We start from the raw sequence: 12,306 nt of genomic DNA, 5'->3' as shown, positions 1-12,306 counted from the left end.
TTTTTCTAATTTATGCAAGTCTGTGAATATGAACGGAACATGTGCAAAAAAAAAACCAACTTGGTTTTTATAGCAATGTTCTGCTAAACTTTAAGACTTGCCTACTGCTCCTTTCTTTGTGGTACAAGAGATCTGAGGGCATGTCCTCTTTTAAGTTGCTCAGATTGGAGACATAGCAGAACACTCCCACAACTTAATTAGTCTTCAACAAGTCCATGCTCTGCTCATACAGCCCTTCATCTTCAGCTAGACTCTTTGAAGACTGTACAGTTTCATTGGGTGTTTCATTCTAGCAGACCAGCTTAGCAGTAAAGACGTGTAGGAAGTTTATAAATGGTTGATCAACCAAAGCTTGGTTTTGTTGGAGGAAGTAAGATGGAGGATTTTTCCAGGGTACGTCTCCTCTGTCACCTGGTTGGCCTTTTTAGTGAGAAGTAGGCCACAGCGAAGATACAGGTTTTATAAAATCTATCAACTGCTCAGAGAGGTTTAATGGAACAAGAGAGTGACAGTTCCACTCATTCTCATTCATTTGGCAACGGAAGGCTGTCATGTGTTTGATAAGGTATTTCATGAATTTTTTTTTCAAACTTCATTAATGGAAATATTTCAAAGACAAGGACAAATAGAACTTCAGGATGGAATCAGGGGATCGGGAGGCATCTAAGGAGCCAGCCACATTTTCATAGCACTCTGGATGACACTTGAAAAGACCATTCTCGAAGGGCTTTCATATCTGTTTAGTTTTTTTAAAAATGAAACTTCATCTTGGATTAGGTCAAAAAGACTATGACAGGTGGTTGTCACAATCAGCCGGCCTTGTGACAAAAAAATCTTTTAGAATGCATGAGACAATTCAAACAGAGCTTTCAGATTAACTTTAGAAGAGATTAAATGTGACAAAAACAATTTCACTTTTTTTAAACATAAATGATACATTATAATAGTGAAATTGTAAATGAATAAATAAGTTAAATAAACCAAAAAAAAAAAATATGCTTTTTAGCATAATATTTATTTTAATTTTTTTTTTTCCTTACTTTGGATTAGTTTGAATTTTTTATCTATTACTTTTTCTCTTTTATTGGTGTATGGTTGTCACTCAGTACATAGTTTTCCCCTTGGACTCAATATACTGTGAACGTGATACAAATTGATTTTGACGGGCAAAGTTGAAAAAAAGGTGCACTTGGTTTGCACCTGTATGCAGCACTAGCTCAGAATGGGACATGGGAACACTTATAAAACGGATTCATTTATAAATTATAATTGATCAAAATGAATAAAAATTCACAAAAACACACTGAATGAGCACATTGAACTGCACATCTCTGGAATGGTTATTCACTTTTCTGAAGATCATCTGTTGTTGCTGACGTTTATTTCATATTCTGTCGGCTATTGCAGCTTATCATCTTTATTACTACTAATAATGATTAATTTAAATATTTAAATACTTTGGAAAAGCATAACAGCCTAGTTTCAATGTAGAAAAGTAGTGATTATAAGTAAAGTTGCACAATGAAAATTGGATTTGTGTGTGTGTGTGTGTGTGTGTGTGTGTGTGTGTGTGTGTGTGTGTGTGTGTGTGTGTGTGTGTGTGTGTGTGTGTGTGTGTGCATGCGCAAGCATGCAATTACAATCCAACTTCTTTACATGCAGACAATGCTGTCTCTCACCAATAAAATTGTGCATTAATTTAATGTAAGCTGTGTCATTAAAATGAGGACAAGCTGTGTTTAATGTTGTCTTCCAGAATAAACTAATATTGCTTGACTGTTTTGGATCATTAAAATGTGGTAGCAACGCAAATGTAATATTATGTCAGAGTCAAAAAGTGTCTGCCCATTTCCATTTCTGTCCAGCCTTCCTAAAACTCAAATGACCAACTATCAGAAGAAGGAGAGAACCAAAAAGATATGTCTCTTCAAACAATTCATAATGTTGTGATACATTTTTCTTCTAGTTGAGAGAAGGAGCTTTTGTCCTTAGACAAAACTAGTGACTTTAGATTGTGTATTTGAAAATGAAGTAGTTACACCCAGTAGTGGAAAGTAGCAACAACATTTACTGCAGTGCTGTGCAACTGTTAAGATATTTTTTCCAAGATGAGCCCTCCCCATAAAACTCTTTGCCATTTATGCATATAGAGTACAGTCTGCCAGGAGTCAGGCAATCAGCTTGAGCTCCATTGCATTATACACACATAACATGCCTCACTCTCCTCAAATCATATATCAAACACACCCTCTCATTATAAGCTCCAGAAATTCCCATCTATACACTCATAAGTATACAAAATTAAAGTTTGGCATCTGCGCCAAACTCCTCCTATATTCTTTCTGCTGCTGTAATAAATCATTTCAAACATAAATGATCTGACTGAACTACAAATTAATTAGTAAATTATTATTAGATTCCTGGCCTATCATTTGTCACACAGTGAGCCTATTTGTTCGGGCCTCTGGACTGTCACAGTGCCTAACAATCATCCTTGACTACACACAATAAAACCACTGACAGGTAGAGTGAATAACATTGATCATCTATTTGCAAAGCTATGTTCTGCTAAGGATTCCTGTCTTTCATGTTTATGCCATTGACGTGTACCACCCACTGCCACAGCCAGTGGCATTCCCCAGTGTCAGTGGTCTCCCCCTACAGGACAATACCCCCACCACACTCTAAAAGTTGCTCAAGACTCGCTCTAAGGCCAGGGTACATAAGGCCTGGGGACCAGAATCTACCTGGCAAAGACTTCAATCCAGCCCATTGGATGGCTTTGGAAAATAGGAAGGAGGGCATATATTTTGGACTCATACTACACCAAAGTAATTAAGTTATAGATTTCTGTATTTTAAACATTTACTTCTTACAATTTAAGCCAAAGAGCCACACTGAAAGATTTTTTTCATCTACTAATACTACAGCAGAATTTCTTTATCATGTAGATAATGTGAAATGCACCCTTTAAAATGTTCTTCTTTTTCTTAAGTGTATAGTTTAATTTCCCTTTTCTGTGACAGAAAGGGGAGTTTCACTGGTTCGGCCCACATAGGATCATAGGTAGTGTGCTATACGTGGCCCATGATGTAAAACGAGTTTGACATCCCTGCTGCTCTAAGGACATCAGGTCTTTTTTCACTTCGAGGTTTTGATCCAGTTTCCAGACTTTTAAGACAGAACATCCTTAAGATATCCTGAAGCAAGTGTGATCTACTGACGCCCAACAAAGGAACCTAAAGAATGCGCTGCCAGTGTCCTAAAAGCCACAGGACACCCTCAGAGGTCATGTGTCTTTTAAAGATGTTCAAACAATTTTCATTTAATCTCACAATGTTTGGTACGATGCTGCATATGATAATCCATCAAAATTTCTAATTTTGTAATTATTCCTCCAGCAAATTTTATGTAGGAGGAAAACTTTTCATTTAAGTTGATATTATAAAGAAATGCAGATAATACTTCCATACTTTGACTTCTTTGCTGCCTTCTTCAGATAAAAAAAGTTAACTCTCTGGTTTTTAAACTATGTATATGTAAGTTGCATATTTGGGTATGGGCGGTTGTATAATAGAGAATTTTTTTTTCTAAATTGTTATGTTGAATTAAAGCTTCACAAACCAAAAGCCAAAACACACCGAGTCAAGCTGGAAAAACTTCCAAGAAGGCTTTTATAATGAATGCTCCAATGTCTGGGTTGTAGTATGATGAGTCAGTGGAGACGGAAGGAGCAGAATGAGATGTTTGGCAAAGCTAGAGCTGAGGGAGCAGGAAGACGACGGACTGATGTCTGAGGCTTGGCTAATGTGGAGTGAAACCAGAGTGAAAGCAGGTAGGCAGGTGGAAGTTACAGTAGTGGAACTGGAATGGGAACGCAGAGCTAGGCTGGCAGGTGATGTCATTAAGAAGCCTAAAAGCAAGAAAGCAGAATTAGACAGAATTAGATGCACATACACACCCACACACACATGCACAAAACTGACTGAACTGAGTATCTCTTTTAGCCTACAGTAGTTGGCAGAACAATCTGGTGGGAATGACTGTAGAGCCATGATAGATCTCCTGTGGGGTGGTGATTAATGGGCTACAGGTGTGTATGCTGATCGAAGCAAAGCAAGAAATGCAGGAAACTAAGAAGCCACACCTCCATGCAGAAACACACTTTTTTAAAAATTCCTCAGTTTGTACATTCTTAATATCTTTCCTCAGTTCTTCTCTTCATATCTTTTTCCTCTTAGACCAACAGGAGAGGCAGAGGGAGAGACATGATGGAAAAGGAGTTCAGGGTAGGAGTATAATGTAATATTCTTGCTTCTGTGGTGTGGTAAGTTTATCTATAATAATAATAATAATACATATACATATACATATATACATACATACTTTCATGCATTTGATGTGAAATGAAGACAAACAAGGGCTAACAATAAAGCAAATCTATAAAGATTAGTTTTCAACAGCCACTTGAAACAAAGCACTAATTCTGCCAGCTTTACAGGCTGAATGAGGCTCTTCCAAAGTTCCAAAGAGCTACAATCTTAAAAGCATTGTTGCCTCTGGATTTCAAATCCAGATAAGATGATTGGAAAGGTTCACCATTTGAATAAGGTCTCAGCAGCCCTGACATATATAATATAGGTGCCTGACCATATGTAATTAGCTTATGTGGTTAGGCTTAACACAAATGTACAGCTGTGTATCATCAGCATAGTAATGATAGGATTGCTATGCTATGGTTTAAGTTGTTACTTAGATTACATTTGGTCCAAGGACTGAACCTCGGTGGACCCCGAGGGAAGGAGGAGCAGATTTAGACATAGCTATTAATATGAATTCAGAATTGTCTGTCAGATATGATGAAACCCATGTGAGAGTAGTGCCAGAGATGTGACACATGTAAATAATTTGTCAGTTACAATGTCATGACCATTGGTGCCAAAGGCTGCAGAGAAGCAAAACTAAAATTAAATATTATAATTGAATAGGAAAATCATTGGTAATGTTTTGATGCGTGCTCAATCATCCAGGTAAGTAAATCTCCAAAGGTTGATTCTGTTCATCTGGACGTAGCGTTTTCAGTGGGAGAAACGTTTCATCACTCATCCGAGTGACTTCTTCACTCTCAGCTGACTGCAGGTTTCCCCAATCTTATAAACAGTGCATTTGCATAATGACTGAAAATAGCACTGCTGGAGGAACAATGGGCTGGGAGGTCAATTCCTTCATCATAATTATACAAATTCTCATGACCGTTGATCAACAACCACTGATCAAAGGCCACTTATCAATGGCCATGTATACCATTCACAGAGAGTTTGGAAATGGCTGCAATCACAGCATTGTAAGATGGTGACAGATGTACCCTTAGGCCCCCTCCTCGATTCAGAGATGGTCTTTCCCTTTTCACGTAAATGACCTCCTTGACTCCGCGCTCAAACCAGCATTCCTCCCTGTTGAGGATGTGCACATCCTCATCACTGAAAGAGTGTCCACTGGCCTGTAGGTGTAAATAGACTGCAAAGTCCTGGCCTGACGAGGTAGCTCTTCTGTGTTGTGCCATCCGCTTCGCCACAGGTTGTTTGGTTTCCCCGATGTATAAATCCTGGCAATCCTCCTGACACTTAACAGTGTTAAGTGTCTGTTTGTGTTGGGAGACCCAATCCTAGGGGTGGACAAATTTTTGGTGCAGCGTGTTTTGGGGTTTAAAAGCCACAGAGACACAGTGTTTAGAAAAAATGCGTGTCAGCTGTTCTGATACTCCTGACACACACGGGATCACAGGTTTTCGCTTAGGAACAGAATCAATCTTTGGAGATGTAATGTTTAAAAAATATGGCATCATCTGTCAGTTGTTTTGTTAGCTCAATCCCTGCTGTATTTGTTTTTTTTTTGTTTTTGTTTTTGTTTTTTTTAGATGCCATATTAAGGAAACAATAGTCATTACACTAAAACATGCTGGGTATATTATTAAATTAAATTCACATCATAGCAGAATGTAATAAGATACATATACTGTATTTTTAAATCACACTGGTATACACATGGACAGTGAAAGGCAGAAAGTTCCTTTTCAGCCATGCAGCTGATCATCTTGAAAAACTGAAACTTGCTCATAGAAAGGAACATCTAGGTAGAGTTCTCCTCTTGCCATGGTTTGTATATTCCAACAGTGTTTCACACCTCTCCTTGATTATAGCTCCTTCAGAATGTTTCCTATCTCCTTTCTTCTCTCTCCTCCAGATGCAGTTTAAGAATCCTTCAACCTGGCATAACTGAGATTGATTTCCGGGTCACAGACAGGAGTACGACGGCTGAGAGGAGAGACAAAAAACAGAGAAAAAACAAAAGCCCACAGAAGGGGGCTACAAGACAGACATTGAATTTACAGGGAGAAAAAGAGTTCAGTGAGAAAACAAAGTGAGAGGTACAGGGCTAAAAATGAAATCTGATTTCTAGTGTCAAATTCTGCATCACTCCAAACTGTAAAGCTCAAATATACAGTTAAATTAGCAATAAAGCACAAATCATTATTTGAGTATATACTCAAGGTATTCTGTTTAATTATTCTTATACAATTTGTTTACCTAAGGGGTAATTGTTTCAACCTGCAGTATTTTCCAATAATGTGGCTCTAGTGGCTCTGTGAATCTTCAACTGGGAAAAGCTATCAAGCTGGATATTTCAGGAGACTACATTCTGTGTTTACCTTTAGTCAGACACAAAAGCAAATGTTTAAAATGGAAAATCAGAGAGCTGTCACTACTTGCCCAGCTGCTGATACTGTTTTGTCTGAGTCATAGTTTCTTTCTCTCGCTAGTATGAGCTATAGAGCCATAGTGGGCGCGTGGATGGAAAACAGCCATGTTGAAATTATCCTTCAAAGTCACTCAGTGACTCGTTTGGGATGTTTGAGCTTCACTGTGCAGAATGATGTACTGCAGAGTTTGACACTCAAATGCTCTTTTTTACATCCGTCGGCTGAAAGTGGAAAGTTTCTCCTAAGTTCACCTAAAATGTGACTTTTGGTGAACTTTTAATGCCTGAAGGAGTTCAGCTTGACTGATGAATGCTTGCATATTCATAGGTTCTGAATTTTTTAGTCAGGTGGAGGTGTAAATGCCATTTTAAAAATTTCTAACTAGCTATGTGAAGATTTTTAATGTAAAAATATCCGACAAAAATGACCATTTTAAGTGCATTGGGTGTTCTTATACAGGTAATCCTCAGTAGCTTCTTGGGGGAAATGTTTTGGGAATTCTTCCAACAAGTGGGTCTAATCTTATCTCACGAATAAAAAAGATAACATAAAATAACAATAAATAATTTATCTATCAATCCTCCAGTAAAATCTCTTGCAATTTTTTTGGACAGAATCAGCTTATCGCCCCTGCATTTTTACTTTTTAAATCTTATATCAGGCTACATGTTGCTCTGTAGTCCTGCAATCCTTGTATAGTGCAGTTGTAATCACTGTTGATTGCATGCAGTTTCTGCAGGTGTCAGTATGACTGTAGCCGGTAGGAGGGACTTGATGCTCCAACTTCTCATTTTGTGTCTCTCTGCTCTCTAGCCAGTCGTCCTGGTCCTGCTTGGAGAGAGGCGACGACGACATCAGAAGCACGGCATTAAGGGGAACACCATGCATCGTGTGCTGTCAAGACGAGTGGACGCTCACATTTTTTCGCTTTGTTGTTTTTGATTTGCGTTATTTTTGTTGCGTCTTTTCTTTCTTTCCTCCCCTCCTCCTCCTTTTCACCCAATCTCTGACGCGCAAGGACACTACAGCATCCATCCACGGCAGAAACGCTCGCATAGAGCATCCTCTGTATAGACGCACCAACCATCCTCCTCCTTCCTTCCTCCCACTCTCCTGCTCTTCTCTTTTGTCGTTCTGTTCTAACCCAGAGGACATCGGGACCTCTTCTATTTCCCCACTTTGCCCGGAGACATGGATCTATGGTTTCATTCGATCCGGATTTGCTGGTGGAGGGTTTTGTTTCTGATGAGCATTTTCCAGGACTATCTGAGCTCCATGCTGGACTGCCCGCCGACCTGCAGCTGCTCTCAAACAGAGATCTTTTGCAATAAGTCCGACAACGGCAGGTTTTTCCCTTTACTCGCCCTGCAAGATACTGGGAGCAATGGGACCAGCGTTGACATAGCGGAGTTATTCAAAAACATCACCTCTATGTAAGTACATTGTACGGATTGTGCCGTGCGTTTCGGAATCATTGATTGATCCCATTCCCTGTATGTTGCTTTCTTTGCATTGATCCGACTTGTTGGCTGATATATTTTTTTAATTCTTAGACTTTTTACACTTCTATTGGTCTCCTTAATGCCCAAAGATCCCCAAGCCATATTTGATAAATGGTCTTGAATGGAGGGTAAATGCGCTTGTTTTCCCTCACGTGCCCAATTAGTCAAATCACTTGCAGCTTAGCAATAAATTGCTCGGTCTTGAACCTGGGCAATGAATGTCGAATGTGTCTCTCCCCCCATCCCTAGTGTGTCCCCATAAAGTTGCTCCTCCGCAGCGGCACCGCAGGCCTACACGTCCAAATGACAGAAGGATGTTGCGGAGAACCTCACATCACCCATCCGCTTGATTTCCGTCGTCATGTACAGCAACTGTTCTGACAGATTGTGCTAAATGAAACAGAAGTAAATGGCGCAGTAAGGTCAACCAGTTACATTTTGAGCCCGCATCCTCTGAGAACGACGCGACCTGACAAACTTTATTGTGTCCAGATTATGCGGAGCGGATTGGGATGTGAAAACGTCACTTGTGGCTTTTTCTCTCCTTTCCACAGAGATGGACATGCAGAAATATTGGTTTCATAAAGGCTTTGCTCAAAACAGAGGCGCTATGTATGATGACGGCAGACTACCCCCCCTCCTCCCTCTCCTCTCCACCACCACCCACCCACACACCCCCAGAAGTACATTCTCATTCTGCATCCTACACCCCCTCGCTCTCCTCTCTCTCCCTCTTTCTCTCTCGCTCTCTTTCCCTGGCATCGATCCTCCCTGCTAACATCAAAGCTTTCTTTCTTGAAAAGTCAGGGGAGGAAGAAAAAAAAGCCGAGCTCGGGCCTTAAATAAGACCTCTGGTGTCGATGAAGCTGATTTGCATATAAAGTAAACATCTCCCGTTAACGCACTGGAATTCCCCGCACGGTTTCCTCCGCGTCGTCTTACGCCACAAAGGACTTTTGCTGTCATCAGTTTTGGTATCCCGTTTACCCTTTATCCGTCTGAGGCAGACAACTTATTTTGTGACACGGTTCATCGCTTCCCCGTGCCGCTAGAGGGTAGCCTGGTACCCTCTATAATCTGGGAATCAAGTGCTGTCTTTACAACACAGGAGTCATTTACGTGACTGTTTTATCGGGGGTACTTTTTCTGTAAGGAATAAGCACAGGTTTAAAGCTCGGCTGTATTAAAAGGAAAGGAAGGAAGAAAGGGTCAGAGTTCACGGCGCACTAGTGATTAGTGTGACCCTCGAGTGACCCTCGTATAAAGATTTCCTTGCCGTGAAACCTGCTCGTTTCACATTTATCTCTCCTCTCATCCACTGAAGTCAACAACCTCTTAGATTGCCAGTTAAAAATGCCAAATATTCAGTTCATACCAAGCACAAAGTCACGCATTGATCGCCTTTTTTGCCTTTGAGAAAACCTAATGCAACTGACCCAGGACTAATTGTGCATTTCATGGCCCCTGGCCAGCTGGCGGCTTTTTTTTTTTGGCTGCTCAGTATGGATGGCAACCTCCACTAGCACCACCAGCAGCTCAGTAACAGCATATCAGCATATACTGCCCAGTGTCACATGAGCTAACACGTCTGATTTAGCTGTGCATTCACACCACGCAGCAACAATAATTAGCTATTTAATATATAGTAATTACTTTGTATTCAAAGATTGTAATCATTTATGTTAAAATGCTACAGCACAATCATTTATAGCATCTCTACAAACATGTATTACCATAAATGATGTTCAAAGCTCAATGCTAATTTATTATCTGGCCAGAAGGTGTGACCTTAAAAAATAGTAACTGGTGCATTGTAATAAAGAGCACTCAGAGACTGGGGCCACATAAAATCCACGATCCCTTCTCTTTGCAAGTGGGGAGATACATGTGTTTTGATGACATGAATTCTATTTCATTCATCTCAGGAAATATTCAGAGGTGAGGGGACAATTTATGGAGATAGAAAGCTAGAGTGAGGGCTCCTAGCTGGAACTGTGGAGGGGATGGGTGGGTGATTGGCCAGCCAAAGAAAACTGCCAAGTCCAGATAATAGTTTTCCCAGTTCTCGCACATTAGAAATTCATCACAAGAGGCATCACTGCTTGAAGTGGATAAGATAAGGCCTTGCTGTTATGCTTGAGGGGGAAAAATGGTTCTCTGAGAGCAGCTGAAGCATTTGACGGGTTTGTGTAAGTGTGGCTCTGAGCACAGGTGCGTATTTGTTTTCAAAATCCAATCAGCTTTTCCACCTCGAGTGATGACATTTGGTCTCATTTTGTTTTGTTTGTTTCTTCTTTTTTTCTTTCTTTTTTTGCTGAAAGTGTGGTTTGTAAAGGAGAGGCTAAAGTGTCGGACCAATCTCTATGGTCATTACTGCGCTGTCAAACTGCTAAACGTCTCCAATGTATACTTGGAGAAAAATCACCCTTGCAACCTCCCCATCTCTTGCGTACTTAAGCTGATCCTTAAATTCAACAATGCATCCATGCAATCACTGTCATTACTGGAGTTGTTGCAAAGCGCTGAACTAAAGCCGTATTTCACGGCAGACATTTTGGCTTGTAATTGCAGGAAAAGAACAGACTTCAGTTATATTAATGATGCGTGCATTGCACTTAGAGATGATCCTGGTATTGTGCATGCTGGCTGACTAGGACAGCTTATAGGAACCTGTATTGTAAATGGATAATTAACGATGTCTTTAATTCCATGGACGCTTGTCCTGCTGTGGCACAAAATGTCCGTTGTGAAAAAAATCTTTCAATCAGTTTGCCACTGTGAAGGTAAAAGTGTGAAAGGTCCATCTTTGATTGTGTGATAGTAATCAACCTATGATCTTGCTGCAGTTTCAATGGTAGTAGAAACGTATTCCCAGTCTTAGTTACAAACAGTTCATTAAGATATGAAAATGATATGAAAATGAAAACCGCAAAGCCCTAAAGTGCTGAAATGTGATGTCTGCTGTGCACAAGATAAAAGCACATCATCTGAAGATTTTTTTTGAAGCATCCGCTTTAACGAAACCGTTGGTATGATCTGAAATTTTACAGATAATTACCAAGTTCCCTATATCTGTTTGCAGTGTTCAAGTGTAGCATTTTACAATTTTCTACTTCACTTACTTAAACATGAGGGGAGAAAGGTAATGTTTTCCAGATTCTCAAAATGTAGTTTAAAGTTGAACTGCTTTTATATGGGTTTATGGCACTGTACTGTATTTTGCATGTCTTAATCCTGTACGGGTTTAGTATTTGTCCAATTCAAACATCTTTAAAGACATATAGCACATGTAGATTAAATAAGACGGCTCTGGTGTGTAGAAAAAACCTACAAAAAGATTTTTTTAAAAACCAATTTGACTCTTTCTCCTCTGTTAAAACAAAACTCTGCATATTTTTGTATTTTTGGCTTAAAAACTGTATAAATAGAGGTACTTCATTGAAACTTCAATTGTCAGTGAATAGTGATGAGCAATTTTAAAGTCAACCACCTAATTCTGTTTTAGTTCTCCTTTAGCCCATCTTTAGACACCTTCAAGTACAACCAAGACCTTTGTGTGTCCTGTGGTACCTGATACTGGGATCCTGGCAGCAAATAATTTCCCATGGGGTGAAACCCAGCAATTAAGATGTGGTTAAAATACAATCTTTCGACTTGATAGAGTTTTACAAAAATATTCCACGAACTGTGTAGGAATTAAAAAAATTTTATGCACACGGCCTCATTTTCAGATGCTCAAGTATAATTGACAAACTAGCTAAATCTCGTTTCTTCCCATGAAATACTCTGCCAGGCCATTACTGTGGCCACATTCAGTTGCTGCCTTTTGGTGGGTCTCTCTGTGTTTAGTTTGGCATGTTTGGGTTGAGATCTGGTGTGTGACTTGGTCTTTGGAGAAGATCCCATTTCTTTGCCTTTAGAAACTCTTCGAGTGCTTTTGCAGTATGCTTTGAATCATTACCCATTTGTACTGTGAAGCACTTTCCAATCAGTTTTGCAGCATTTGACTGATTCCGAGAAGAGAGGATAGCCCTGTACATTTCA

At 39.8% G+C, this 12,306-nt stretch overlaps 1 protein-coding gene across 3 annotated transcripts in view; it reads left to right on the top strand.

Moving 5' to 3' along the window:
• Positions 1-7,483: 7,483 nt before the first annotated feature.
• The window catches only part of ntrk3b (neurotrophic tyrosine kinase, receptor, type 3b), a 217,019-nt gene continuing 212,196 nt past the window's right edge, over positions 7,484-12,306 (top strand). For all 3 annotated transcript variants that reach the window (XM_026174796.2, XM_026174786.2, XM_026174770.2), the window contains exon 1: positions 7,484-8,193. In XM_026174796.2, the coding sequence (XP_026030581.1) occupies positions 7,952-8,193 (242 nt within the window). In that variant the 5' untranslated portion in view covers positions 7,484-7,951. The remainder of the gene's footprint in view (positions 8,194-12,306) is intronic.

Source organism: Astatotilapia calliptera, chromosome 1 (assembly GCF_964374335.1).
Source record: "Astatotilapia calliptera chromosome 1, fAstCal68.1, whole genome shotgun sequence".
In the NCBI taxonomy this organism is placed as follows: Eukaryota; Metazoa; Chordata; class Actinopteri; order Cichliformes; family Cichlidae; genus Astatotilapia; species Astatotilapia calliptera.
This window is presented reverse-complemented; position numbering and strand designations above follow the sequence as displayed.